This window comes from Grus americana, chromosome 4, assembly GCF_028858705.1.
Source record: "Grus americana isolate bGruAme1 chromosome 4, bGruAme1.mat, whole genome shotgun sequence".
Classification (NCBI taxonomy): Eukaryota; Metazoa; Chordata; class Aves; order Gruiformes; family Gruidae; genus Grus; species Grus americana.
The window spans coordinates 9,685,518-9,711,090 of record NC_072855.1 but is presented as its reverse complement, the minus strand read 5'-3'; the positions used below and the strand labels follow the sequence as shown (position 1 = coordinate 9,711,090).

At 42.4% G+C, this 25,573-nt stretch overlaps 2 protein-coding genes across 7 annotated transcripts in view; both read left to right on the top strand.

Moving 5' to 3' along the window:
* The window catches only part of MXD4 (MAX dimerization protein 4), a 38,757-nt gene extending 22,147 nt beyond the window's left edge, over window positions 1-16,610 (top strand). For all 3 annotated transcript variants that reach the window (XM_054825096.1, XM_054825095.1, XM_054825097.1), the window contains exons 4-6: window positions 9,593-9,707; window positions 12,655-12,814; window positions 13,829-16,610. In XM_054825096.1, the coding sequence (XP_054681071.1) occupies window positions 9,593-9,707; window positions 12,655-12,814; window positions 13,829-13,977 (424 nt within the window). In that variant the 3' untranslated portion in view covers window positions 13,978-16,610. The remainder of the gene's footprint in view (window positions 1-9,592; window positions 9,708-12,654; window positions 12,815-13,828) is intronic.
* Window positions 16,611-25,155: 8,545 nt separating this feature from the next.
* The window catches only part of HAUS3 (HAUS augmin like complex subunit 3), an 81,129-nt gene continuing 80,711 nt past the window's right edge, over window positions 25,156-25,573 (top strand). For 2 of the 4 annotated variants that reach the window (XM_054825092.1, XM_054825093.1), the window contains exon 1: window positions 25,159-25,294. The gene's annotated coding sequence lies outside the window, so the exon portion shown is untranslated. Of the gene's footprint in view, window positions 25,295-25,573 lie in introns of all 4 variants that reach the window. The other 2 variants (XM_054825091.1, XM_054825090.1) reach the window with 2 other exon arrangements.

Genomic DNA, 25,573 nt, shown 5'->3' with positions numbered 1-25,573 from the left:
ACTGCGGAGCCTGAGGCTATGGTTCCCCAGCAGTTAAAACTCATACCAGTCAGAGCTGCTGGTGTCCCACCTGTCCCAGGGTCCTGCCTGTGTGTTGCCTTGCACAAGTGCTCCTCTGAGTGCCTGCCAGGAGTCAGTGAAGGAAAAGGCCTGGTTCAAAATGGACCGCTGCATTTTGGTTTTGTCATCTTGCTGCATTTGTCTGCATGCAGTTTAGGCACATGGATGAGCGTGCAGTGGGGTGGCACCGGCGGGGGAGATGCCTGTGTTGCACCTTGCATGCCTCTCTGACAGCTCCTGCTCACTCCTGCAGCAGGAGGAGAACTTGAGTGGGAGAAGGTTGAGGAACAATATGGCAACAGGCACTAACTATGCCACAGGGCTTTTATTTCTTCTGCTGGCCAAAGTCAAATGTGGTTCTGGGACCCTCATCAGTCTGTCTGTCTGCTCCTGCTGTCAGATACTCTTCTGAAGGGACAGCACATGGGTGATCTAACCAGCCACCAGCTTCTGAGGCTCCGGTTGGGTCTCACACTGGTGTTGTCCAGGTTGCTTTACAGGGTCATTCCAGCCCAAAGCAAGCTATGGGAGTTGCTGTCATTTGCCCATCCTAGCTTACTGCCCCTGGCTTACAGCAGTACTCGGGCCACCACAGCTCACCCTTGGTGGGAAATGGAGCACAAGGAGCATGAAAGTTGGCTTGTAGGCATTTTGAGAGATGAAGAAATGTCGACGTAGCCCAGTGCTCGTAATTTAGGATGGGCAGCTGTCATTGCACTCGGCAGAGAGCTACTGGAGGGATGGGGAAAGGAGGGAGAGGGAAAGAGGACAACATGGGCAGCATGGTCTGCCAGGCATCCCCTCGCTTGGGAGTCAGCAGCTTCCCTCTCGCAGACCAGTACTCACCTGTCCCCAGCTTGCATCCCAGCTAGCTGCATGCTGCTGCCAAGAGGCTTAGCTGGCCAAAAATGGATACGTTTGTGGCACTGCAAATACTTCCCTTAACTTATGTTTGTGGAAGGATGTAGGAATAAGTTCTAGTTTAATGCATATTTTCTAAAACGTAAGTAAGCTGCGACTTTTGGAAGGTAAAAAGGCAAAGTTAAAGTGTGGTGTCTTGGCTTAGCAAGTGGGCTGAAGTGGCACTAAGTGAAAGTAAATAAAATGCACTGTGAGTGCTGCAGTGTACATTTTTATGTAGTGAAATAGAGAACTTAAGTATTTTTCAGAGTGCTAAAATGCACAAAACATTGAAATAATAAGCTGAATAATAGGTGGCAGAGGTTTTCTTCTGTCTTCCTTAGCATTAGGAACAGCACCAGACATTTCTGAGCAATACTCATGTGAAAACTTGCAGAAGACCAAGTTTGTAGCAGCACTTGCTCTTTGAAAGCTAGCGATGGTAAGATATGCTTGCAGCCATTGCCTTTGTAGGCAGTTGATGTCTTGTGTTTAGATACTTCAGAGGTACCCCAAGACCACCAGCCACCTGGCTGCTAAAGCTATCTGGCTGGTTTCAATTTAGGAAAACAGATGCACAAAAATATGGAGCACACTGAAAATGCATCTAGAGGATGAAACTCCTAGTTAATACTAAACCAAATAAAGCAGGCAGTTGCACTGATTGTAGGGCTACCGCATTTAACTCACTAACAATCACTGCAATTAGGCACTCGCAGCTTTTTTTTTGCTAGGCTTTGCTGCTGAATTTAGTTGCAGAGGCCTCTATGAAGTGTTAGACATGGGCAAAAAATGCTGTGTGGAACAAACCTTGGATGAATCTTCACCTGCAGCACAAACTTCAGGATTTTGTTCTTAACATGGAAAAAAAATGGCATCTATTGCAGAACACTGGTGTTTGGCTTATCTTTTCTTGGATAATAGAAAGCCAAGGGGTCTGCTGTAAGGGTGCTACTGAATTTTCTGATTTTCACTCTGAGGCACTCAGCTGTAAGCAAGCATTTCACACATCTTGTAGCAATCGGCACGCTGGGTGCCTTGCTATGGTACAGTGCTTTAGTACTAAGAGGTTTTCTTTCCTTTTCACTAAAGCAAATTTGTTGTGTAGTTGAAACAGATTGTGCAGCTCGAGTATAAGCTAGAGCCTCTTCTGGAATAAAAAAAGTATTTGAGGTATCCTTTGTAGAGTAGAAAGTATTGCAAGTGTTTCTGACTGAAATAAATATGGAAGAGACAGGATTTTATATTTTGGTGGAGGGTTGTTATCTTCCATGGTATGTAATATTTTGCTGAAGATATGCTAAATTCTGTCTGGACCATTAATAAATAGGTTTTTATAGAACCACTTTTATATGATTGAATTTCTATGATTTCTTAAGATGGAAGTTTATATATAATCTCTTTAAATGTCTTTGTAAACAAATGTGTTTTAATTAGTACAGGATCATCTTTGGTAGCTTATAAAAAGTATTGTGGAGCTGTAAATATATCATTCCTGACACTTGCTTTAAGAAAAGTGTTAGCTTAAGGAGGAGTGAGGCAAGGATGCTTGAGTACCAACTTCTACTAAGCAGAGTGGGGTATATAATTATGTGATTACCTACGTTATGTGTATGACCATGATATCCAGGAATATTCAAAACATATTTAATTTTCAGTACCATTAAAGCCATTTGCAGCAAAATTCTGTCATCACTCTAGAGTGTGACTGTGCACAAAATAAAAAGAGCCGAAGCCCTTAAGAGGTCTTGACTTGCTGTGTCAAGCTCTAGTAAGAAAGGGTTGATGTTGGAGTCAGAAGGCAGGCGGAGTTCCTCTCTCTGATTTCACCTTGTGGCAGGTGAATCCTGAAGTTGCAATGGGGAAGTTTTAACTACTGGTATGCATTTTTTAAAAACTTTGAAATAATGATAAAGTTACAAATAACAATGCTGTCTGTGTTCATCCTGACCAGTGCATATCACGAAGGACCCTGAGCTTCTGTGTTTGCCGATTCTATCTAAAACTTGTGTGTGCTCTGTACGCAGGTATTTGCATTTCATAAATAAAACTGTGAAGAGTCTTCCTGTAAAAACACAAGCATCTTAAAATTGCAGTTACCTCACTTCTGTATTTTACGCTGAATTTCATGTCTGTAGGGAGATAAAAATCACCTTTCTGTAGGGAGAAAACACAACTGTTAGTTCACTGCAGGAGTCTCTGACCCAGAGTTGTGGGCTCAGCCCAGACCACTTTCGTTCACAATGTACCTGGAGAACATTTGACTCCAGAAGTGAATTTTTGGTGCAGAGATTCTTCTCTGACTTTATCCTATATACGTTATTAAGCCAGATTACACAGTCATTATGCAACAATGAAAAATTTAGTAACTGCTCTATATTTAAACCTTTGTGTATTAACTTCATTGCACAGCACCAGGACAGGTTTGAATGTGGAAAAAAATATGAAACTTGACAGAAGGAATTTGAAATGCTTCAGTAACTCTGTCCAGTTTGTAATAATATGTCTTTTTCTAGATTTATTTCAAATAGGTTTATATTCTTTGAAGTAGGGGGTTTGTTTGTATTAAATTTGTACTGAATTTGCCTTGCGATAGGGTCTGAGGCTGTCTGGTTTTTGGACTGAAATAGTTAATTTACAGAAATGACAAATTTTTAATTTTTGCTACCATTTCGAATATATGTGTTGTTCTCACTAGTGCAGCTTGTAATGATTGCACTTTCAGTGTCATTTGAGTGTTTGATCTATAGTGTCCTTTTCTTTTCAGAACATCACCAAGCAAGTATATTTAGCAATTGATTTGAGAGTATGTCAACCTCCTGTACACACAGCTAGTTTAGTAGACTAAATTTGGGACATCTGAAATACAGACACATGTTCAGCCACGCAAGCATTTTTAGCATTAAAGCATCTTCAGAAAGCACAGTTAGGGCCTTCTTCTGAGGCAAGCATTGTTTCATGCCCATACGTGCTTCGGTGATGCGCTATGGTGTGAGAGGTATGTTGGGTTGTGGGTGTTGAAGCAACAACACCCTGTCTAACCCAGCCAGCTTCTGCTGGAGCCAGCAGGAAGGGAAATTCAGAGCATGCAGTATGGGAATGTGGACATTGAGGGGCTTTTTGTCCATTTCCTGGCCTTCCAGATCCTTGCTGCTCCTCAGCTGGACGTGCTGCAGCTCTAAGCTGCCTCCCAGTACGGCCAAGACAGCCCCATGTCTTCACTGGGCAACCTGCTAGTGGGAGTGAGTGGCTGTGGACCAGAGCTGTCCTGGGACTTCCCATGGGCTGACAAACTTTGCTGATAGGGAGAGTCACTCCTTCCATTTTACAGCCAAGTTGAGAATAGGTACATGTGAGAGTCGTTCTTCTAGTTTGGGAAGGCTGTGGACTGAGACCTCGAAGATGCGCAAGGTGAACGCTGTCATGAATTTGACTTCTCTTTAGTGAGTTTTATGCTTTTGCCCATGATGGCTGAGAAGCAGATGAGCATGGCTTTTTTGACCCTTTCTGCAAATGATCTCTGGCAGTCAGCAGCATCGTGTTGTTTATGCCTTCTGATGCAGCTTCGAGGAAATGCCTACCCCGCGCTACCTCCCGTAAACTCAGGGAAGGCTGTCAGCAGCTTTGTCTCCATGGGTTGCCCAGCCAAGGTGTTGGGATCGACAAGCATGCGTTTCACTGTCACGCTGTAAACTCTTATGAGTGTCTGTGGCCATTTAATTCCACCCAGGCCTGGCTAAGGCATGCCGCGCTGAGGACTAAGCAGCTTGGTTTGGACATGCACTTGCTGAAGGTAGGCTTTGCCTTTCCAGCTGGCTTTGGGCAGATCAGTGGCTTAAACAATGGATGTTGTTCCCTCCCACAAATTAGGTGTATAGATTTATGCTTGTATGGTTTAGGAAACACGCCTTCACTGCTATCACTGAACAGCTGTCTGCTGTCTGACTAGCTGCAGGCCATTTCTATCTGCTGCACTTGGCCTAAAAAAGCCCTGGAGAGCCCCTGTGGAAAGACTGCAGGTGGATCGGGTCACTCCACAAACCTGCCAGTATTGTATCGTTCAGACCGGCACAGGTTTAAGTCACACAATTGGGGTTTTTTTTCTGTTATGTGAATGGGAGCAATCTTGTGAGTTGAATGCTATGGCTTTATAAGCAAACTCTGATTTAAATGCTTATAGAAATGTTGATTGGATGGACCTGGGAATGGCATGGCTTTGTCTGAGTACGTCTTGAAAAACCTCCAAGGATGGCACTTCTACAGCCTTTCTGCCAACCTGTTCTGATTGTGCCCTAGTAAAAAATAAGTTGCCTAATTACAACCACCCATCAAGTAGTTGTAGGAATTTCTTGGAATTGTTGCAGTTTCCTTGGAATTAAGATTATCCAGTGTGAACAATAGGGATTTTGTTTCTTTTTTTTTTTCCTCTACATCTTAGCATTCCATTTCTTGGTGTGCTACAATGGATTTGCATCTGGGATTTCATACATCTGGGGAAGCTTGTTGACCATTATCTAGTAGACTCACTTAGCACGATTTTGAAATTGGTTAGAGTCAAAGATCTTAATTTACTTTTGCATGGCAGCCTTTTTTTGAGAAGTGGTGAACTGTAGCTTCTCTGCCCAGCATTGCTCCTGCCTTCCCATAGCTGAGCACTGGAGCAAACTGGAGTCTCTGAGAACCCAAGTCAGTGAGTGGTCTTCAAAGGAACTTCTGGTGGATGTCCTTGTACTACAGAGAAGCTCCTAACAACACTGTGTGGCTGCTTTTCCCTCCAAGTTGTGGGGCTCTAGGGTTCATTTTGTTACTGGTTCTGAAATACCTGCCAGTATTGCCCATCACAGCTTTCATGGATTCAAAACCACTTCAAGGGAATTCCAGCTGGTTCCTGTTACGTTAGTTGTCAACAAGTTACGTTGTCCTTTATCTGAACGTGATAAGCCACCCGACCGCTCTGGGACGTGGCCACTGTTGTGGAACGCTGACCAAGTCTGTGGGCTTAGTAATTAATAGCTCTTGTAATGCTCAATAGAAATAATGCAGATTTATAGGATCGTGTTGTGAGCTCCCTTATGGGGAAACACTGAAGTCTGGAACATCTGAAACCCCTTTGTCTTCTGGCAGAAAGGAAAACATGGCAAAGCAGAGACAGGTCACCCACGTGCCTCTCTCCACGCGTGGGGCTGTACCCAAAACGGAGAGCTGCAGGTTTGAGGATTTGGATTTTGGATGGCTTTTTTTAGATCATTACCTTCCCTGATAAATTCAGTAGCAGTGATGACGGGGATATTTCTGTGCATCCACATGAGGTGAGAAAAGTGCCCGCTTCTGCAGGCACCAGTGTCCTGGCCTGACACCATGCTTTGTGTGGGCGAAGGTGTAACAGTCGGGTTTCGAAGCTGGAGCAGAGCATAATTACCAAAACTCCAACCACATTTCATGCACAGAGATCGTTACCCCGTTACTCTGAGACCAGGCTGCTTTTTTTGCTTATTTTCTAGGTGGAATTTAAGGCATGAGCTGCAAAACACAAAGCGGCTCCGGCTGCGATTACCTCTGTGGGTGCCTTTCCCTCCTCCAACGGTCACAGTCAGCTGAGGAAAAGCGAAAGCTGTCAGGTCCCTGCAGAAAAAAGGAGAGAAATTAGTGCTGGCAGAGTCTGTACGCGACAACTTATCTGCTCTGAAGTTCGAGTCCCCTGTTTCTGCTAGTGTGATCTTTTAACATAACATGCCTGAAATGTTTTCTTACATTCTTACAGTTTTTTTTCTAAGATGTGCAAAATGAAAAACGTGGGGATATTTACTCCATTACCACAGGAATTGTGGTGGGCTGGTTTTCTTTTTTTTTTTCTTTTTACTTCACAGTCTATGCCATCGATTATGCTGTTGTGTTATAATATATGAATTAGCCACATAAACATGCCTGCGTTTATGTAAAGATCTATGTAAAGCTTATGCATTAAAATCTTTAATGGATTCATAGGTGCTGAGTAATCAAATGAAAGAAAAAGTCCCTTAAAAAAAAAAGTGAAGTTAGAGCAGGTCTTTTAGTAAGTAATAATTGGTAGTGCTGAGAATGCCTTAAAGCATTTATTTTTTTTCCATATTTAGCTCTTTTTAACTCTTCTCATTGGTCAGTTAAAATACTCTTCTTAGCTTCAGACCTGTGTTCTTCATGGCACTTCTCTAAAGTCCTGCTTTACCTGGCCGGCAGATAACAAAAAGAATTAGTGCTTTAAAAAGACACACAGCCGTGCCGTCTGGATCTTGGTAACGTTTCTGTTAACTCCCCAGCTGATGGTAAGGGAGTGCACTAAATCCTTATTTTCTCCCTGTGGTAAGCAGACTTTGCTTCAGATAGTAATAGAGGCAGATAAGTTGAGTATGTAGTCTGGTTTCATTAATGTTTTCCAGGATTAATACTAAGTAGATCTCAGATCAACAGCTCTTTATATTCCTTATCAGACTTTTAATTACTGCAAGTATATTGATCGTTCCATTTCAATGTATTTAACTCTCTATTTACTACTTGGATACTATTCTTGTCCTCTTCCTTGCCACATCCTCCTTTATCTTCAGTCCCCACTTTCTTGTCAGCTGTCTAAATACAGTTGCATCCAAGTTGTGCTGAGTGACGCAGATGATTGCGTGTGTGTTTAGAGGCCATTTAAAAACCAAAAAGATTAATTCAATGTAGTTCCCTGAAGCAAGTTTTTTTTTTTTTTATTTAAAACACAAAACCAGTCAGACAATTGTTAGAGATTACAGACACAGAAATAAAAATTTACCAGATTAGGATTTTCTGTATAAATAGCAGTAGTCCCTAATTCTGGTATTTCACCTTTGGGATCTATTTACATTAGATTCCAGTTTAAATGTGCAGCCACAGAGGTGCTCTGTGATCTGATGGGCATATTTTTGTGAATATTTACCCCAATCTTTGTAGCTGTTGTTTAAATAGAAGCATATAGATGGTTACATTTAGAGCCTTGTCTTTAAAAACAAACTCCAGGCCTAAACAAAGAATCTGTCATCAGTTTTCTCTTGAGAATCAGATTTTCACCAATATTTTTTTTTTCCGAAGTGGCTTGAAGAAAGAATTGACAATTTCATAGAAATGCTCTTTGAATTGCTACCTAATACATTGCTGATTTCTAGGCAGCCAGAACTAAACGTGTGAGTGTGTAGTCGTTACAATACTGTATTTTAATTAGATTTTATTTTGCTTTGGGTTTTTTCCCCATTAATTTTCAGGTTGCTTTCACATTACACTAATCATTTCAATTACACATGTGTAATTTGTCATTTGGTGCATATTAAATTCTCTTCAGCTGCATTTCAAACACTGATGCTGTTCTGAACCGATTTGTTCAAAAGAAAGTTCATTCTTGACCAGAAGCGTTAAATTTCCTGCAAAGCTTGTTTGCTTCATGCAGCATCGAGCAGATTTGAAAAAGATGATTATTCATCTCACACTTGTGACCCGCTTCACTGGTTATTACTGCTTTGTGGGGGATGCAGGCATGCCTCAGGTCATCGCTTTGTTCAATCTATAACAGACTGGAGAAAGGAAGATGTTAGAGATGTTGCTCGTGTTAGCGCTTCTGCATCCATTTCTATCTCTTCACAAAACCGAAAGGTGATTTTGTACGGATTCCTGTTCAAGAATTGTGCACTAAAACCAGGAGGGATTTTCTTTTGGGTTTAACTGTAGAAACACACTTGTGTACTGTTGTTGCTTTGCCACTGCCTGGTTTTGGATGGTTGAAGCAACTGTCTCACCCGCTATTGTATTGCCCACCTCTTTCTCAAAGACAGCCAAAATGTTTGGAAACCATGTATCTGTAGAAATATCACTTTGTTTATCTTCTTTTCACTGTTGGATTTAATGTCATTAGCACAGGTGAGAGAGTTGGGAGCAGCAGTAGTGCTACTTGCAAAGGAGTAATGGCGCAAGCAGGACCCAATATGGCTGGAAACATTTGCTCTTGTGTGTCTCTACTAAAGGTTGTCCTAGCTGTGCAGTGAGAGGAGGAACGTCTCCTCCTCGGGGGGACTGTGGGTCAGCAGATGGGAGGAGAAGGGGGATCAGGACCTTCCTCTTACATGGATAAACCATGTCTGGAAGCAGCTCGGAGCTGTGCAGAGCTGCCTGGATGCCCTTGCCCCACATAGCAGGAGTGTGTCCTACAGCATCAAGCAGGGCTAAGGGGGGGAGAGGGGAATCGGGGTCTGCAGCCTCCCTGCTCCCTCCCACAGCTCCCTCTCTGCCTGCAAAATTCACTGGGTTGGAGTGACGCCCCAGTTTTTCTTCCTTACCCAGCCCTGGATTCAGCCTTGCCTGGATTTCTCAGATCTCTGAGCGTACTCCCCCTTCGTTAAGATGCGACTGACCAGACTGAGCAAACTGCTTTGAAATATAGGTATGAAACCACTATCTGCATGTGCCAAGCAGCATTACTGCGTTTCAAGTGACCTTTCGGTCTGAAACTGTGCCAAAGGGAGGGGAAAGGAAGCCACCGTTGAATCAAGTTCGGCACAGAGATCCTGCAAGCAGATGGTGTTTGCATATAGGATGTGCTGTTCGGGTGCAACTTTACTACAACGCTCTTCATTTTTAATAATTTCAGGCGGGCTAAACTCCGGCTATATTTGGAACAGCTAAAACAGCTTGTGCCTCTTGGGCCGGACAGCACCAGACACACCACTCTAAGTCTGTTGAAAAGAGCTAAGATGCATATCAAGGTAAAAACATTCATCCATATTTCTATTTCTTTTAAACCAGAATCTTCCAGAATGTGTATCCATAGAGAGGAAGCTAATTTTCACACAAAATCCGTATCCATATGTCCAATCTTCTGGATATATTGGCCTTCATTAGTTGCAAGGATTTCAGTCACAGTATCAAGGTTTTGTGCTTTGCAATTTACCCTGCGGTCTCAGATATATAAAATGGCAATTTTGGATTTCTGCTTAGTTACTAATGGTTTACACTGTATTTAAAAAAAAAAAAAAGTCAAAGCTGTTCTTTGATTAATATATTTATTTGTTAAGGACTGAGCAAAGTAGCATTGTACTGCATTGATTTCTATGTAAAAAGCCAGATCCATTCATGATCAAAAAAATTAATGGAGTCAAAGGGATTATAGCTACTAGTTAAGCCTTATCCCACATCGTGATGACCAGATCCTGGAGCATTCGACAATCATTTAAAATAAACCAAAAATGAAATGCAATCTCCTGTTAGTTGCCGCTCCCCTCGCATGTTTCATGGGAGTAACAAGTTTAAAACCAAAACCAACCCAGGTGATTCAAAGGGATTTACTCCTTAGGCCTCCTCTCCCCAAAGACACCTTCGCTCCCATTTTCACTGTTGTAGTTTTCAGGGAAACAGGGTTATATGCAGAAATTAGACAAACAGGTATTCAGATGTAAAAGGTAAAGAACAGGTTTCGGCTGCTGCATCCAGGACTGTAATTTTTTCAGTGTTACAGGGAAACAGGTCAAGAAAAGTGGCAGGAGAGGTTGAACACTGCCAGTAATCTTGGAGTATTTTGGAGAACAGCCAAGATTCACTACAGTTGCAGAAAGGGGTGTAATTCATATGAAGAATTAAAGATTAATTTAAGCAAAACCATTCTTGTGAATAAGTTTACTGAGCTACTTCTGTAGCTCTTGTAAGCACATTTAGTCCAGCTGGGCAACCCCTGTTTTTACCATTTGAGATTTTGGCCTCTTGTTTATAATTCAGGCTAACATGCGTGAAAGGCACCGCATGTGGTTTTTGTCTTGGGCTGCCCCCCTATCATGGGCTTATGCATACAAATTGAAAAACTGTTTTTACAAGTGGCAAGTGTGAGAGATTAGCCGTGTAGTTACCATTTCAGCTGCTGATAAAAAAAGCTAGGAACAGATTCTTTCCAAGTCCATTGTGCACGGTACCAAAAACTCATTTTCTGAAAACTGAAACTGAAGTTTAGCTTTCTTTTTAAGATTTTAACTGAACCTACCCTAACTGGGTTGTCACTTAATTGCTCCTTTTTGTCAGGTCACCGCCAGAGCATGGCAGTGCCTGTCTGCCATTTCTAATACAGTCATTAGTTTTGAACTTTTCATGCACCCTCCCCATATATTTAAACTTGCCCTGAAAGATTGGATGATTTTGAGTCTCCTGGTTATGAATCACTGAGTTTGTTCCTAAAATAGTTGTTAGAGTTCAGGATTACAGCCACAAAAATACAGGAAAAGGAAATCTGATCAATCAGGCACATTTGGTTTGTTCTGTACATGGATATACCAACCCGTTGTCTTATTATAACATTGTGTATCCACATATGAGGCGTATCTACATAGTGTATTGCCTGGGAGGAGGCTTAACACGAGGCTGCAGAAGTTACATTTCATTAAGCCAGGAAACCGCCCAGTTCAATAGCGTCAGTTATTTTTTCAAAGATGAATACTTTTGCTTTTAGGCTTGCACTGGAACAGCAAAATCTCTGAAATCGTGTTGCTTGTGGTTTGCTGTGCACTGTCCCACCCTGCTCTCCTCAGAGAAACAAGCACAGGTTCATTCAGATGTTAGGGAGGAATCGTCAGCAGCTGTATTCACTCCCTGCACATCTCCTCAATCTCAGTGGTTGTGTAAACACAGCTCACAGAGAAATTTGGTCTTTCCTATAAGCGCTTTTACTGCTGCAACCTGTAATTTGCTTAATCAGATTTTTTTTTTTAATAATTTAAGGTGTTTTGATTTGTGTGTCCTTGCTGCTTTTGATCCCATCATACTCATTACACTTTCTTCCCTAATTATATAGTCAATTTTTTTTAAATGGCTATCAGGGATTTGGAAGAGGGTTCAGCTGAAATCTGAAAAGATCCTGTGTCTGTTACTGCATTTGGACCGACAGTGCAGCACATTTTACTGAGCTATTTTTTTTATTTCCAAAATCAATACCTTCTTTTAGTCAAGCAGAGGGGAGATTTTAGGTACATGCATGGAAGGATCCACTTCCCAGGCTGTTTGCTGAGAAGTTTTGGATTAATACCACTGATTTTGTAGGAGGTTATCAAAGAATTACCATATTTGCTCTGCAGAAGTTCAAGGGGAAAAAAAAAGCAAGAATAAAGGGAATTGTTAGTAAAATCATCCTACTGTATATAATTAACACTGCTTAGTGTAAATGAAGCTTTTTAAATGGTAAAAATTTCCATGGCCTGCGGTAGGAGGGAGAGCACTCAGGAGGCTGGCAGTGGTTCCTTTATGGTGCTAAGTCTCTTTTTTCACCTAAAGAGGCGTTACGTTCTGACTGAAACCTGAGCAGTGCTCTAGTTATCAAAGATGATGCCAGTTTTGCCTGAAAAAATTACTTAAATATTCCCCACAACCAAGGCAACAACAGTTCGGCTTTAGCTGAGGAATGTCTGCTAGTGGCAAAAGAGCCTCTGAGGGATTTATTCTCCCCCCTGCCCTGTATCCGTGTATCTTATTGTGAAATAAATTCGGGTCTGGCCTAGCCTGCTTAAATTGTACTGACCTCTACAGAATGGGAACAAAAAGTTCAAAATTTAAAATTTAAAATTTAAATTAAAATATTTAAATTGCTTTAAAATTACTGTTATAAGGAGAACTTAAGTTACTTATGTTTTAACATGAGTAAAAACTGTGGGCTTACTGTCTTTCTCTCCGTTTAAGAAATTGGAAGAACAGGACCGAAAAGCTCTAAATATTAAAGAACAATTACAGCGGGAACACCGCTACCTCAAACGCAGATTGGAGCAGCTATCCGTGCAGGGCATGGAGCGTATCCGCACTGACAGTATGGGATCAACAATATCCACTGACTCTGAACAAGGTAATTGAAGGAGGGCTTCCCAAGGGGTGTTGCGGGAGCAGGAAGGAAAAGGGAAGTAGGGAAGCAAGAAAACCTTATTTAAAACTAAAATCAAGCTTTCAACAAAACCCAGACAAAATTGTTCCATTATGTGATTTGCAGAATAAAAACCTACTGCATCTTTTTTACATTCTTTGAAAATTCTCTTTTTTCTAATCAATTTTGAAGCTATTAATACTGCATGTATTTTTAAGGCTATTTATACTGCACATTTTTGCCAGTTTTTTGAACAATTACCATTTAATGTTCCGAAGTGTTAGTGTATTTATTGGTAAGGCTGGCATAATATTTTCTTCTTGGGGGGAAAAAAAAAAATCTTATTGGTCTTCATTCATTTCTGTGAATAAATTAATTCCACATCATTTATTGTGAAATTTTAAGATATTTCCATGTAATGATCACCAAGTGTTCTCTGCATTTGGTTCTCATTTAGGACAGAGCTCTTCAAGCTGCCTGTCACCATTTCTTGCTTTCTCACTTGAAGTTTTTCTGTGCCTGAATGCTCGCACAGGCTGACTTTTCCAGGGCCGATGGGAGATGAGTTGTCAGTCACGGTGCAGTTACCGGTGGACAGATGGCTGCTCCACGGTCGCTACTAGCCGGCACCTGTATAGGTTGGAATTACCAGGAACGGTGCTGCAGTATTGTGGCCTCCGAGGGCTGTTTTTTTGTTTTTTTTTTTTTAAGATCAGTGTCTTGTGCGCAGGTTGGAACAGTTCTGTGACAGCATTTGGTACTGATGTCATGCAGTGTGTTTATGTGGCTGAGGACAGAAGGGATTTTAATTCTCAGGTGGACAAGATGATCCTTTCCTCAGGAATTACTGTTCCTTTTTTTTTTTTTTTTAAAAATTACAGAAAATGTAGTATGATTCAGGTTTCACCTGAACATTGATTGACATAGGCAACACTGGCCCATGATTACTTGCTACAACCGCTGCCTTTCTCAAAATGTGCCTTCTTATCTTTCCTTTAGAAGTAGACATTGAAGGAATGGAGTTTACTCCGGGTGAAATGGACAGTATTGGAAGTGCCAGTGATGCTGAAGACCACTACAGTTTGCAAAGCGGTTCGAGTGACGGAGGTTACACACATTCCCGCAGACTGAATGCCAGGCTCTCATAGTGCCTGAGTTACCCCTTCGACTCAGGACCATCTGACTGAAGCACTTATATATGAATATTCCAGAGGTGTCAACTGCCACTCTTCCGGGAAACCCCAACCACAGTACTCTGACATGGAGGTTTCTTACCCACGGTTCCCTGCACTGTAACCACAATATTAGATATTGTAAATCATGGGTTTGCTGCAGAGAACTGTGGTTAGGTACAGTTGTGACTTAAAGCTAGCTTGATGTAGCCATACTGCAAATTAAAGAAAATAAATGATGTCATTCCATTCGACAAGTATTAAATTCAAACTGTTGGAAGCATGGCGTAAGGGAGTTTGACAGTTATTTTGATTTTTGCAGAGACCATTTTCAAACACGGAAGAATAAATGCTATCTACAATGTGTTAGTGATTCGGAGATACAAAAACCTAAAACTACTTTTTTGTGGTATTTTTTCATGAAAAAAACACCCCAAAACATATATAGCGGGCTCTGTAGAATAAATTCTTTCCGCAGTTGTTTGGGTGAAGCAGGCAGATAAATCTTCAAATCTCAGATGACCTTTAGAAAAGGTCATCTTTACAAGTCACTACTGTACTTCAAAACGGGGGAAAAGCCAGCTCTAATAATGACTTCATGTGGGATGATCTCAACTTTCTTTTGCTTCTTTTGTATTCAATATCCAACCAGCAGCAAATCATTCTCTCCATGTTAACAGGAGTAGTAGAGAGCAACACTGCAGTTTTAACCTGTTATCGTGGAATGGATGACATTTGAAGCATTTCAGTGGGTTTTTTTGGGTTGATTTTTTTCATTTCTTTGTCTGAAGAATACAGAACTCAAGTGATCCAGTTTGTGATAGTTAATTTTTCCTTGCAAGGAAATGAAATCTCTGTTTGCTTGCATTTTTTTTTCTTTTCTTCTATTTACACATGTCAATACATTTTTATGGAAGGCATGGCTTAAAATTACAGTATTCAGCTAGAAAATAATTAATCTTTTTTTCTTTTGCACACTATAATTGCATTTTCTATTCTTAAAAAAGTGCAAAAAAATAAAAATGTATGCTGTAAAACAGCAAAGTTTATTTAGTACTCATCAAGCTGTTCAGAACATATTTACCCAAATTGTAGCAATACTATGAAGATGTATTTTAATACAACTTCTGCTTAGTGAAGTCATTAGAGCTTGGCTTGCCGGGTAAGAAAAAAATGGACCAGTCTTTGCATTATCTGTTTAAAGAAGGTCTTTTAAAAAAAAAAAAAGAAGAAAAAAAAAAAGAAAAAAAAGAAAAAAGCTATAAACACTTTTAGGGAAGTGATTTTAGCAAGTGTAGTCTATATTTCCTGTAAGAGATTTTGTATTATATTTTCCTAAATGTTCTCATTTACTTGTATAGGGAGGGGAATGGTACAGACCCAGACCAGAGTCTCAGGGACTCTTCACCTTTGTCATATTGTGCCTTGGTGACCATTTATGTATGCCTCTCCTTTTCATTGTTTAAAGGACAACTAAGCTTTGTTTCCAGACCCGCTCTCCGAATGGTCAGTTGTCGACCTTCTTATGGATGAAGCAGAGAGGTGTATTTATATCTTCACCCTCTCACAACTGATTCAGTGTGGCTTTAAGTAAAATCATAAAATTAGGTTTTGGTGCGAGGGTTAATTGTCTTTGTATAAGCCCTCCCTTGGGTTCTTCAGCACCCGAATCTGTATTTTGTTAGCTTATAAAGTCAGGGTCTCTGTGAGACCAGCGCTCGGTGGCTAGGGAAATGCAAACATACTGTGTAAGTCTATGGGATGTCCGAATGTGGTGCCATTTTTAGCATTCAGATACAAGACCTCATGACAGACTGACCATAATGATCAAAAACAAAGATTCAGTTGTTCTTTCAACATCTGACATACGTGTCCTCCCTTTGGCTCTTACAACACGGAGTAGAAATATGAATACATTTTGTGGCAGCTTACAGATCCTTGTTTGCACTCTCGCTTACTGCTTGGAACTTGCCAACAAGGAAAACATATATGTTTAATTTACATAACCTAATGGACGGCCGCCCCTACTTTGGCTCTGGGGAGGGGCCTAAGGTTATAAACTCTGGCAGCTGAATAAGAAAACAATTAACCTTTTCTGTGATGCAGGTTTTGGTATTATGTTCTATACACCTTGCATATTACTAAAATCCTCGTTGGGGAAAGCACACAGCAATATACTCATTGTGTGTAGCTGACAAGCAGCAGAAATTACTAGCTCCTCTGGTGCATATGTAACTAATTTCCAAATCATGGAAAAAAAAAAAAAAGAGTTTACTTTAACACACGACTGTTAACAGGAAAAAAAAAAAGGCTAGTATATTGTTGCTGTTCATTTATTATATAATGAACACATTCATGAATTGTAAAGTGTTTCCTTTCATGACAAGCAGCTCTTGCACAGAACCTCCTAATGAAAAGAGATTTGAAACTTACAGAAGGAAAAACGAGATTTTAAATTGAACATTATTGTACCTTAGGTCGACCTGAAATTTTCCTTTTAAAGATGAATGTGCTAACTTAATGAGTTCTTCCACGCTGGGTATCCATGGCTTTGTAGATCTTATATTTTCAATAAAAATTACTCGAATAATCTTGAGTGGAAATAAAAAGGGTTTATTTGTTTTTACTTTTTCAGTTATTACAGCTGGGGGCTATTGCACCGGTAAAGAAAAATGACACCATACTGCCTGTGTCATTCTCCCTCAAGCACAGCCCAATTTAAGGTGGTATTTTCAGGCAGAGCCCCATTTTCTGCAGCTCGGACAGCAGCGGCCCAGCGGAAGGCAACGGCACAAGTGTTTCAGGTGTTTGGCAGCTGCCAGCCCTCCGAGCAGTGCTGCTGTCCAGCCCTGCCCCGGCCCACCCGCCACAGCAATCTGGGCTCCGGCATTCCTGTAGGGACATCATCCACCTGCTGCTTTGCACCTTGGGATGCAAAGCGTGCTCTAGTTTTCTTAATTTTTTTAAGCTGGGTATTTGTGTGCATGCTCCATGTGTGTGCGTGCACACGTGCATCCATGTGCGCGCATGCAACTGTATCTGTAATCACAATGTGACTGCAAAAAGCATAGTGCTTGCTGCCAAATTAAATGCTATCACTGCCTTGGCAGCTCTGCCATTGTGTCATGACTGTGCTTTTAGCCGGTGAGGAGATACCACTGCTGGGTTAACCTATCTTCTCTGCAGTTGCCCCACGGGAAAAGGAATGCGGACAAGGTTACAGAGCTGCTAGGTCTTTTCCTCTGTGGAAAACGCTCTGGCGAGATGAAGTCATCACAAAGTTCTTTTTATGGAGATGTAGAGGTTTGGCCTGTTTCCTGGTGGGAGAGGAAAGGAAGGGTTTTCCCTTGCGGCACGCAGGTGTCGGGAGGATGTACGCCTCCTCCTTGCTCCTGGGTTAGCTCTTCCTCTAGCTCTGTGAGTGTACTCTCTGCCATCACAGGAGAGAGGCATAAATAAACCAGCCTGAAATCATTAGCTTTTTCTGCAGATTCTCCACTGCAGTTCAGAGGCTGCATCCTTCTTCACGCCCATCCTCTCCGCTCAGCACGTACGCCCTGGCCCATTGCAGCTTGTTTATTTATCTTCTGAAAAGAGCAGGGTTTGGCCAGTAGAAACTCCACAACACATTGCTACCCAGAACCTGGATCCTGTCTTGTCCTCTGCAAAACCAAACTCAGTTCAGAGTGAGGTCCATCAGGTGGAAGCAGAAGTAAAAGGCCCCCAAAAATCCATCAGAAGGACAGTTTTACAGCTGGTGTTTACAGACGAGTTTCTATCCTAAGTACTAATTTCTTAATGTAAGAGTTGGAGTGGAAAAAAAAAAAGAATTGAAGTCTAATACAATTTACATCCAACTTAAAGAATTAAGACTTTTACTGACCTTGAACGGTGATTTGTGTTGACATTGAGGAGTTATGGGTTCAGCTATACCACACACAGCCTATCATCATTTTGTAAAAAAAAAAAGTTCTTGATCTACAAATAAATTACTGTGATAAATACCGGTATTCTGAGCATCCTACTGTGCACTTTGCATAACCCATTTCAGTGGATGAATGTAAATGCCAGAAGAGAACTGGGGAACAGAAAGAGGTGAAGTTGTGTGCGCATGAGTTCAGCCTGCAGACCTGCTCCTGCTCCAAGCCCCGGGGTGTGTTCAGCCGCAGGATGTACTTCTGCTTTTCTTGGAGGTATTTACAGCACGGTCTGCTGCTGTGACAGGTGATCTCTTTCACCATTTTACCAAATTTATACCAGACTGGTAATTATTGGTGAATTTTATCATCCTCGCAGATCAGCCCTGTGGAAAAGAAACGCATTTTTTAAAAGAACCACATCATCACAGCTTTTAATCAAGGAATATTAATTTTATACACTTCTATTTTATGATGGTGTTGATAATGGAATGTCTGCAAAACTAAATACTGTTTCAGAAATCTGGGGGGGGGGTTGGTTTTTTTACTACTAGAGGCCATTGGGTTTGTGTGTTGTACGAGCCAGTGACAGTGTTGATATTTAATCCACTAACTTGCACTTTCCAAAGTTGGTGGAAGGACAATCTAATCCCTTTAGCTACTTTTAAGGAAGAGCCATACTTATACTAATACCAACTAAATGCACTGTTGTTAATTGGTAGCTGCAAAAGAAATGTCCAAGAATGTTGTGTAACTACCTAGAACTAAAACACAGGGGATACATGAAACAGAAAATATCAGAAACCATTTGGTCACCACGGCTGTTGTTTCTATCTGCAGTGTTGTAAACTAAGCTGAGCAGAGGGTTCCCGGGGAGGCACGGCCAGCCAGGGACTCGCCTGTTGGCAATGCAGAGCCAGTTTCAGAATGTCTTCCTTCCATTTTGCACGAGAGGCATTAAAATGTGGTTACACATGATTTATGTCATTGAAAGGGTCTGTGCGATATGGATTTTTAAGTGATGACATTTTGGTGCATGCGAAGCACTGACAGAGCCTTCTGCTGTTTACGGGTCAAATTGTTACCTAAAGGTGTTGTTAGCGAGTGGTTCGTGTCCGTGAGATGTATTACACTGTACAGATTCATTTGTATGCACGTACATGGTGCTTGCTACGTTCTGTAGTGCACAGACTATTGTGTTGTATCATTATCTCGTCATAATGTAAACACAACTTCTTATACCTTTTTGTTGTGGTTTTTCAGGTTTTTAAAATTTTTCATCATTTGGGGTTTGTGTATAGCGTTTCTTCTCTTTGCAAATCTTTTCATATAGGCTTAGCGACTATTTCACAAGGAGCTCACTGAGTTTTAGCAATTCATATTAATAGTATGGTATGAAGGTTGGAGTGCTATTTAAATTAAAGTTCTTTTACATATATTGGCCCAATGCAACCCCAATAGTCATTAAAGTTATTTGTCTCTAACCACGGGTGTTGTATAAATTTCCACTATTACATTTCTGAAGACAAATCAACCTGTAAAACAAAGTGCAAACTGAAATGCATTAGTGTCTGTTCTAAGTAATTATACTTGAAATCACTCCAGCTCTGCACAAGATGATAGGAAAAAAACGGCATTAAAAGGGAGTGTACAAGTCCTGCTTGGGTATTTTGTCGAATATGAAAGTCACATCGCAAGTGATGTACAGCCAGGCAAAAAAAAGCATTTTAGTTTGTTACTAGGAGATGAGAGGAGGGACAGAACTGAAAAGCTTCTGCAAATTGCATTGTTATACTCTCAGCTGTAGTGTGTGACATCCGCTGGTTCTTGTTTGTTTGTCAAGCATGTTGCATTTAAATACAGCGATGTCTTTAAAATACAGAATTAGTAGTTTGTAGCCGAAATCATGGCGAGTAGTTTGCCAATATGTTTATGTTTGATTCAAATAAGCTGACCTGCTGAATCAGTAAAAATACTCATGTGCACAGCATAGTAAACTATTTTTTTAATCAAAGCTTTCTTTGAAATGACCACTATCACAGAATAAGTATAAAATACAATCCAGCACATCACTAGCTTATTGTATCTCCAAGAGGACAAAAGCTATAATAAACATTTAGCAGTGATATATTTTGGGACAGCACCACATTTTTCAGCTCAAGAAAGATTTGCATGGGGTAACAGAATTATGACAAATGTGGTGGCACTATTTTTGTCAATCCTGTACAGTTTATGACCTGTACAGCTTCTTTCCTGATATTTGTAATGTCTTATCATTTGTTTAAAAGAAAAGTAAGTTTCCTCATTTTGCTAGTGATGGATGTTTCAAATTTAATATTAATATTAAAGTCCAGAAGCTTGCCTTGCCTATCAGGATGAAAATGTTTTGTCAAAGCCTATTTAAATGGAAAAGAGCCTTAAACTGTAATTAAATTCATGATGAAATAACCATCAGCTTGCTCTAAAAGAGGTAATTTAAAGTGGTTTCAATGGCAAAGTTCTCAGTTATTGTTATTCTAGAGACTGTGAATTACCTAGTGTTTTTAAGGACCATGGCGTGGCAAGAACGGTAGGATTATGGTGTGGTGGACAGAAGAGGAGTGGAGGGTGGGTATTCCTGCTGCCAGAAGAGCTGTGTTTGGATTGCTGCTGGTAGGAGGCTGATTCCCTTTTGCCCACTATGATTTTCCACTCCCCAGGCTGAGGACGCAGGTCTATAAAAGCCTCCCTCCCTCCCAAAAGCTTGTTCTGCTGTGTCACTGCTGTGCAAAGGAACCGCTGCCCCACTGGGGAGGAGCTGGCTGGAATCTGATGGGAGAGAAGGAGCAGAGCAAGGAAGCAAGAAGGATCAGGCTGGTCCTTCACAGACCCCACTGAGGCCCCTGCTGAGTTCTGGTGTATGTTCCCACACAAAGGTTCAGTTTCTTACAAACAAAACCCATTTGCAAACAGCCCAGCTGATCAGCCCCGCTCAGGTTTTTAATCCAATATAGGACAGTCTTACAGAAGAGTAAACAAAGAATTTCCTAGGGAAAAAAAACCAAAACCAACCTTGTGCATCATATGCCTTAATACGTTAGTAGTGTTGGCCCAAACGTGTAGGCGCTTCTTTTATATTTATGGCATTGAATCCAAGAAAGCTGAAGAAAACTAATCACTTTGACCTGCTTTTCTGGGAATACAAGGTCCCAGAATGAAATCTGCTGTTCTTCTGGAGAGAAGATACACGTGCTTGTGAGAGAAAGCAAGCTGGTGCCAAATTTCTGTCTTCTGACTTGGTTATAAGAAAAGTTCACATGGCACTTCAAAAGCTGCGCTTAATTCAGAATATAAATTTGCTTAAAGCAATGAATTACCTTTTAGGACAGGGTGTTTCCAAAGAGTGGTTGGTACTCCAGCAATCTGTAGCTGCTGCTGCTACGCGCAGATGTGCAGTATGATGCAAAATGAAAAAGCTTCTGCACTGTTGCAGCTCATCAGCTCAAAACTTATTTCCATGTCTTCTCTCTTCATTTTTGGTTTTGTTTTGTTTTTCACAAACCAAACCAAAACCCTATAAAGCAATATTAAGCAAAACACTTTTATAAGAGTTTTTTATCTGGCAGATGTATCCCAGTGGGAGGGTTTATATAGGCCAGCTGCAATGCCTAGATGATGGCAACTGCGCTCCTCGGCTGTTTTTTACAGCCTTGACCAATGGGTAACTGATAGCTTCTCTCTGAGGTATCAGGCACAACGATGTCATACTTTGCAGTGGAACAAATGTAACATGGCATCGATGGAATAGTGCAGAGCTTGCAGACATCCTTCCAAAAATGTCTATGTCTTAATCTGCTGGAATCCACCATAAAATGCCTTGTAAAGGCAACATGCTATCTAAGCAACGTCTCTGGTTCTCAGACACAGATGCAAAACTGCTCCTAGCATGGAAAAAAAGGGTAAGGTAAGCTTTTAATTATGTTTTGACTGAGCACAACCAAGAAAAAAAAATGAATCAAAGTAAAACAATCTTGACCTATAAGGAGCTGCAAAAGCAAACCCTGAAGCACTGGGGGCTGTGGCTGGGTGGGGAAAGGGGCTGTAAGAAATTTTGAAGATAGGTTTGTAACGTGTTTGTAGGGGAAGGCTGTTGTTTAATCTCTGCCCTAAAAGCCGATCAATGGTCTAACAAATGAAAATTTGTTTCACATTACGGGCTTGTTCTTTCAAAATGAGAAGTTTAAGTGCACAATGTTCTGACCTAAAATATTTCAATTCTAGCCTGAATTCCTATGCCAGCGGGGATTATGAGATCATGCTGTCTGTCAACTCCTCTTTCGTCCATCTGTTCCCCTCCTCCTTTCCTTGATAACTTTTCAACCTTCAGGCTAATTTTCACCAAATTTGACAAAGCAGAGATAGGATGGAAGCTACAGCGATAATCCGTGGTGAAAACTTCCAGGAAAATTCCATGTCTGGGTAGAAAGAGAAATAAATCATTTCCTGCACTGACCATGACCGAAGGCTGGTCCAGTTCAGCTCTTCACTCTTTTTAGAGGTGGCTACCAGTGCCAGCACACATGTAGCTCCGAACCAGCTACAGAATGAGCATATAGTCCTGCTTGCCCAGCTAAACAGATGGGCACATAGGTTTTGTGAAAGGCCATGAGGGAGGTGGGACATCATATGCGTGTGAGTCTGGAAGGAAGGAGAGGAACCATCACGCAGGGAACTGAAGGCATTACTTGCAGCAATCCAGATAGACAATTGGACAGGCAAAAGATAGACAATCTTTTTTTCAGATGTGTCTTCTTTCATCTAGGTTGTGGACTTCAGTCACAGAGCTGAATTGCTTTCAGGCCAGGAGAATTTGAGAGTTTTCTAGGTGTTTAAAGTTTGCTTTTACTTGAGCATTTTTTACATGAGTAACACCGATATTTATGAAATTAAAAGGAAACAATACTGTGAGGGACGAGCCTCCAAAATACTTCTGTAGGAGAAGCTGATTTTAGTGCAAGTAACTGACTGAACTGAAATGGCTTCATCTTATGAAAGAAGCTACTGAAGGCTTTTGTTCCTTCCCCATCGGCAAGACGCAATGCACTCTGTCTGCAAGATGATTTGAAAACTTCAGCTAGCCTAAATTGCAGCCGCATATCAGGCTGTAATCTGATGGTGAGGAATTCAACAGTACAGCTCTTTTTACCCATGAGAACTCACTGCCAGGTCAGGGTTTAATTTAAAAATGTCTTGCACAGACCACGATACCAGAAATCAACATACGGCACTTTGCAGGCAATACAGGTGCTGATCTTGATCTAGAAAACCTCATGCAGGTTAGTCTTAGCTGTGCCGAGCTGCCAGGTTGCTCATTTCCCTGTGTTGATTCATTTCAACAATTGCATTAAGTGAGATTAGAGAAGCTGCTGCACATTTAGGACATGTGGTGGGAGGGCTCAGCCACCTACATACAGGCTGGGTCAATGCCTCATCAGGGTGAAATGTAGAGATAACATTTCTGGATGCAATAAATGATTTCTTTAACTGGCCGTAGAAACCACAAGAAGAAAAAAAACAAAACACCATTCTCAATTTAGTCTTCAGCAGCACAGAGGATCTAATTCAAGCTATTAGTGGGTGAGCTGCTCCATAGTAGCAGCCACAATATAATTAAGCTTAACACTGTCAGAAGAAAGAGCAAGACAAATAAAGCAAAGCGATACTCAATTTTAAGAAAACAGTCTATGCAAAAATGGGCAAAAATGCCAGAAAACCCTAAATGAGCAGTTCAAAAGATGTCTACAAACACCCAGAAGGCTTAAAAAATACTGGACTAGAAGCCCAGGTGAAATGTCTGATGCAAATAGAAAACCGTGGCCTAAGCCTCCCCCCTGCACGACTACATGAGAAAGTTAAGGAGGAAATCATGAGGCAAGCAGGGAAGCCCTGAAAAACATGGCACGTGAAATGTAAGCAGGAAATAAAGATGGCTAACCTCGAGTGGCTGACAAAGAATGCTCAAACTTAGTGAAAAGTTTACACGATGTTCAACTCCGAACCAGCCCTCATGATGCAGAAGAGGTTCCGCAATCATTGCCCAGAGCTTTCTGGTGGGTCCGTGAGCAGCAGCAGCAGCCAAAAAGCCGAGAAAACAGGGAGCATCGCAAGGAAGGGCATCGGAAACAAGGATTTTGTAGGAAATCTTGGGGCACCCACACCTGGAGGAGCGCGTGCCATCTCGTCTCTGCACCTCGAGCAAAGCATGGTGATGTTATAGAAGTACAGAGGAGCACAACTGAAATCATTGGGGAACGGAGCACTTGCTTTAGAGAGGCCAAATTTCAGAACTCTCCGAAGTGGAGAGGGCAGAGCTGAAGGGAAATTTATTTGTGGCGTCTGAATTATGTAGAAAGCTGCAGGTAAGGTAAGTGCAGAGGTGGTATTCATCAAATCCTGCAACATTAGAGCCAAGAATCATTTGATGGGATTAGGAGAGGATTAAAAAACAATTAAGAGTTTTTCTAAACAGCATGTAGTGACATTCTGGAATTTGTTGCCTTGTGAAGTTTTGGGGGCTATCAGCAGGTTCAAAAAGGCATTAGACAAATTCACAGACATAAACTCCATGACAAAATACTAAAAGGACTAAGCAGGGATAAATCACTAATACAGCAATTGTGGACAGAGGGGCGGTAGAAGTGGCCACCATCAGCCATGTCTCTCAGCTTCCGGGAGGCTGGTGGACACACAGCTCTTGAGGCCCGGTTTTGGTCAAAGCTGAGCAACGTCAAATCGTAGTCAGGACTCCCACAAGCTGGCCGCAATGGGCCCCAAAAAGAACGATCCCAGGCTGCGGCCAGGGAAGCAGAGCGCAGCCGCACCAACCCCTCCCAGCGGCGGGGCTCAGGCGACTCCCCCTGAGGGGAAGGACGGCCGCGCCGCGCCAGACCCCGCCCCCGCTCCCCGCGCAGAACCCCGCCCCGCCGCGGGTCTCCCGCCCACGTGACGTCACTGGTCAGCGGGCCTGCGCGGAGGTTGAGGTTGGCCAGCGCCGGCCCTTCGCCCCCATTGGCGCGAGGTGGGCGAGGCGCGCGTGCGCGGGCGGCTCTGCGGGCGAACGGGGGGAGAGGCGTGTTCGCGCAGGCGCAGTCTGCGGCTGAGAGGTGGCGAGCTGCGCTTTGGGGTGGGGAGGCCGCGCGAGACTAGCGCGTGGCGGGCGTTTCGAGCCTTTGGCGCTGCTAACGGCCGGCGGCCCCGCCCCCTCCGCGCGGGGCTCGGGCCCGGCTCTGTCTGCCTGGGGCGGGGACGCTGCCGACGCGTTTCCTCAGTCTTCCCGCCATTTTCTGGGTCTCTCCTCTCCCCTCCTCTCTGTGCAGTCGCTGAAGCAGAGCCCTGTGGTGAGTATCGAGTGATGTGGGGTCGGGGCTCGCTCGCACCGGGAGGGGCACAGCCACCTCGGCGTCCCCTCTCCCCTCCGTCTCCTTGTCCCGCCCTGTCCTGCGTGGGGTCAGCTATTAGCTGAGATTCCCTTGAGGCTTGTAGGCAGCAGCTGCCTCAGAGTTGGGATCTGGCCGGTGGGTGTTTGGGCTCGTCGGCGCTGGGAGAAAGCCCTTGGGGGGCCCACTCGTGCGGGCTGAGGTGGTTCTAGCGATCGGGCGTCCCCGTGCTGGGGCCGG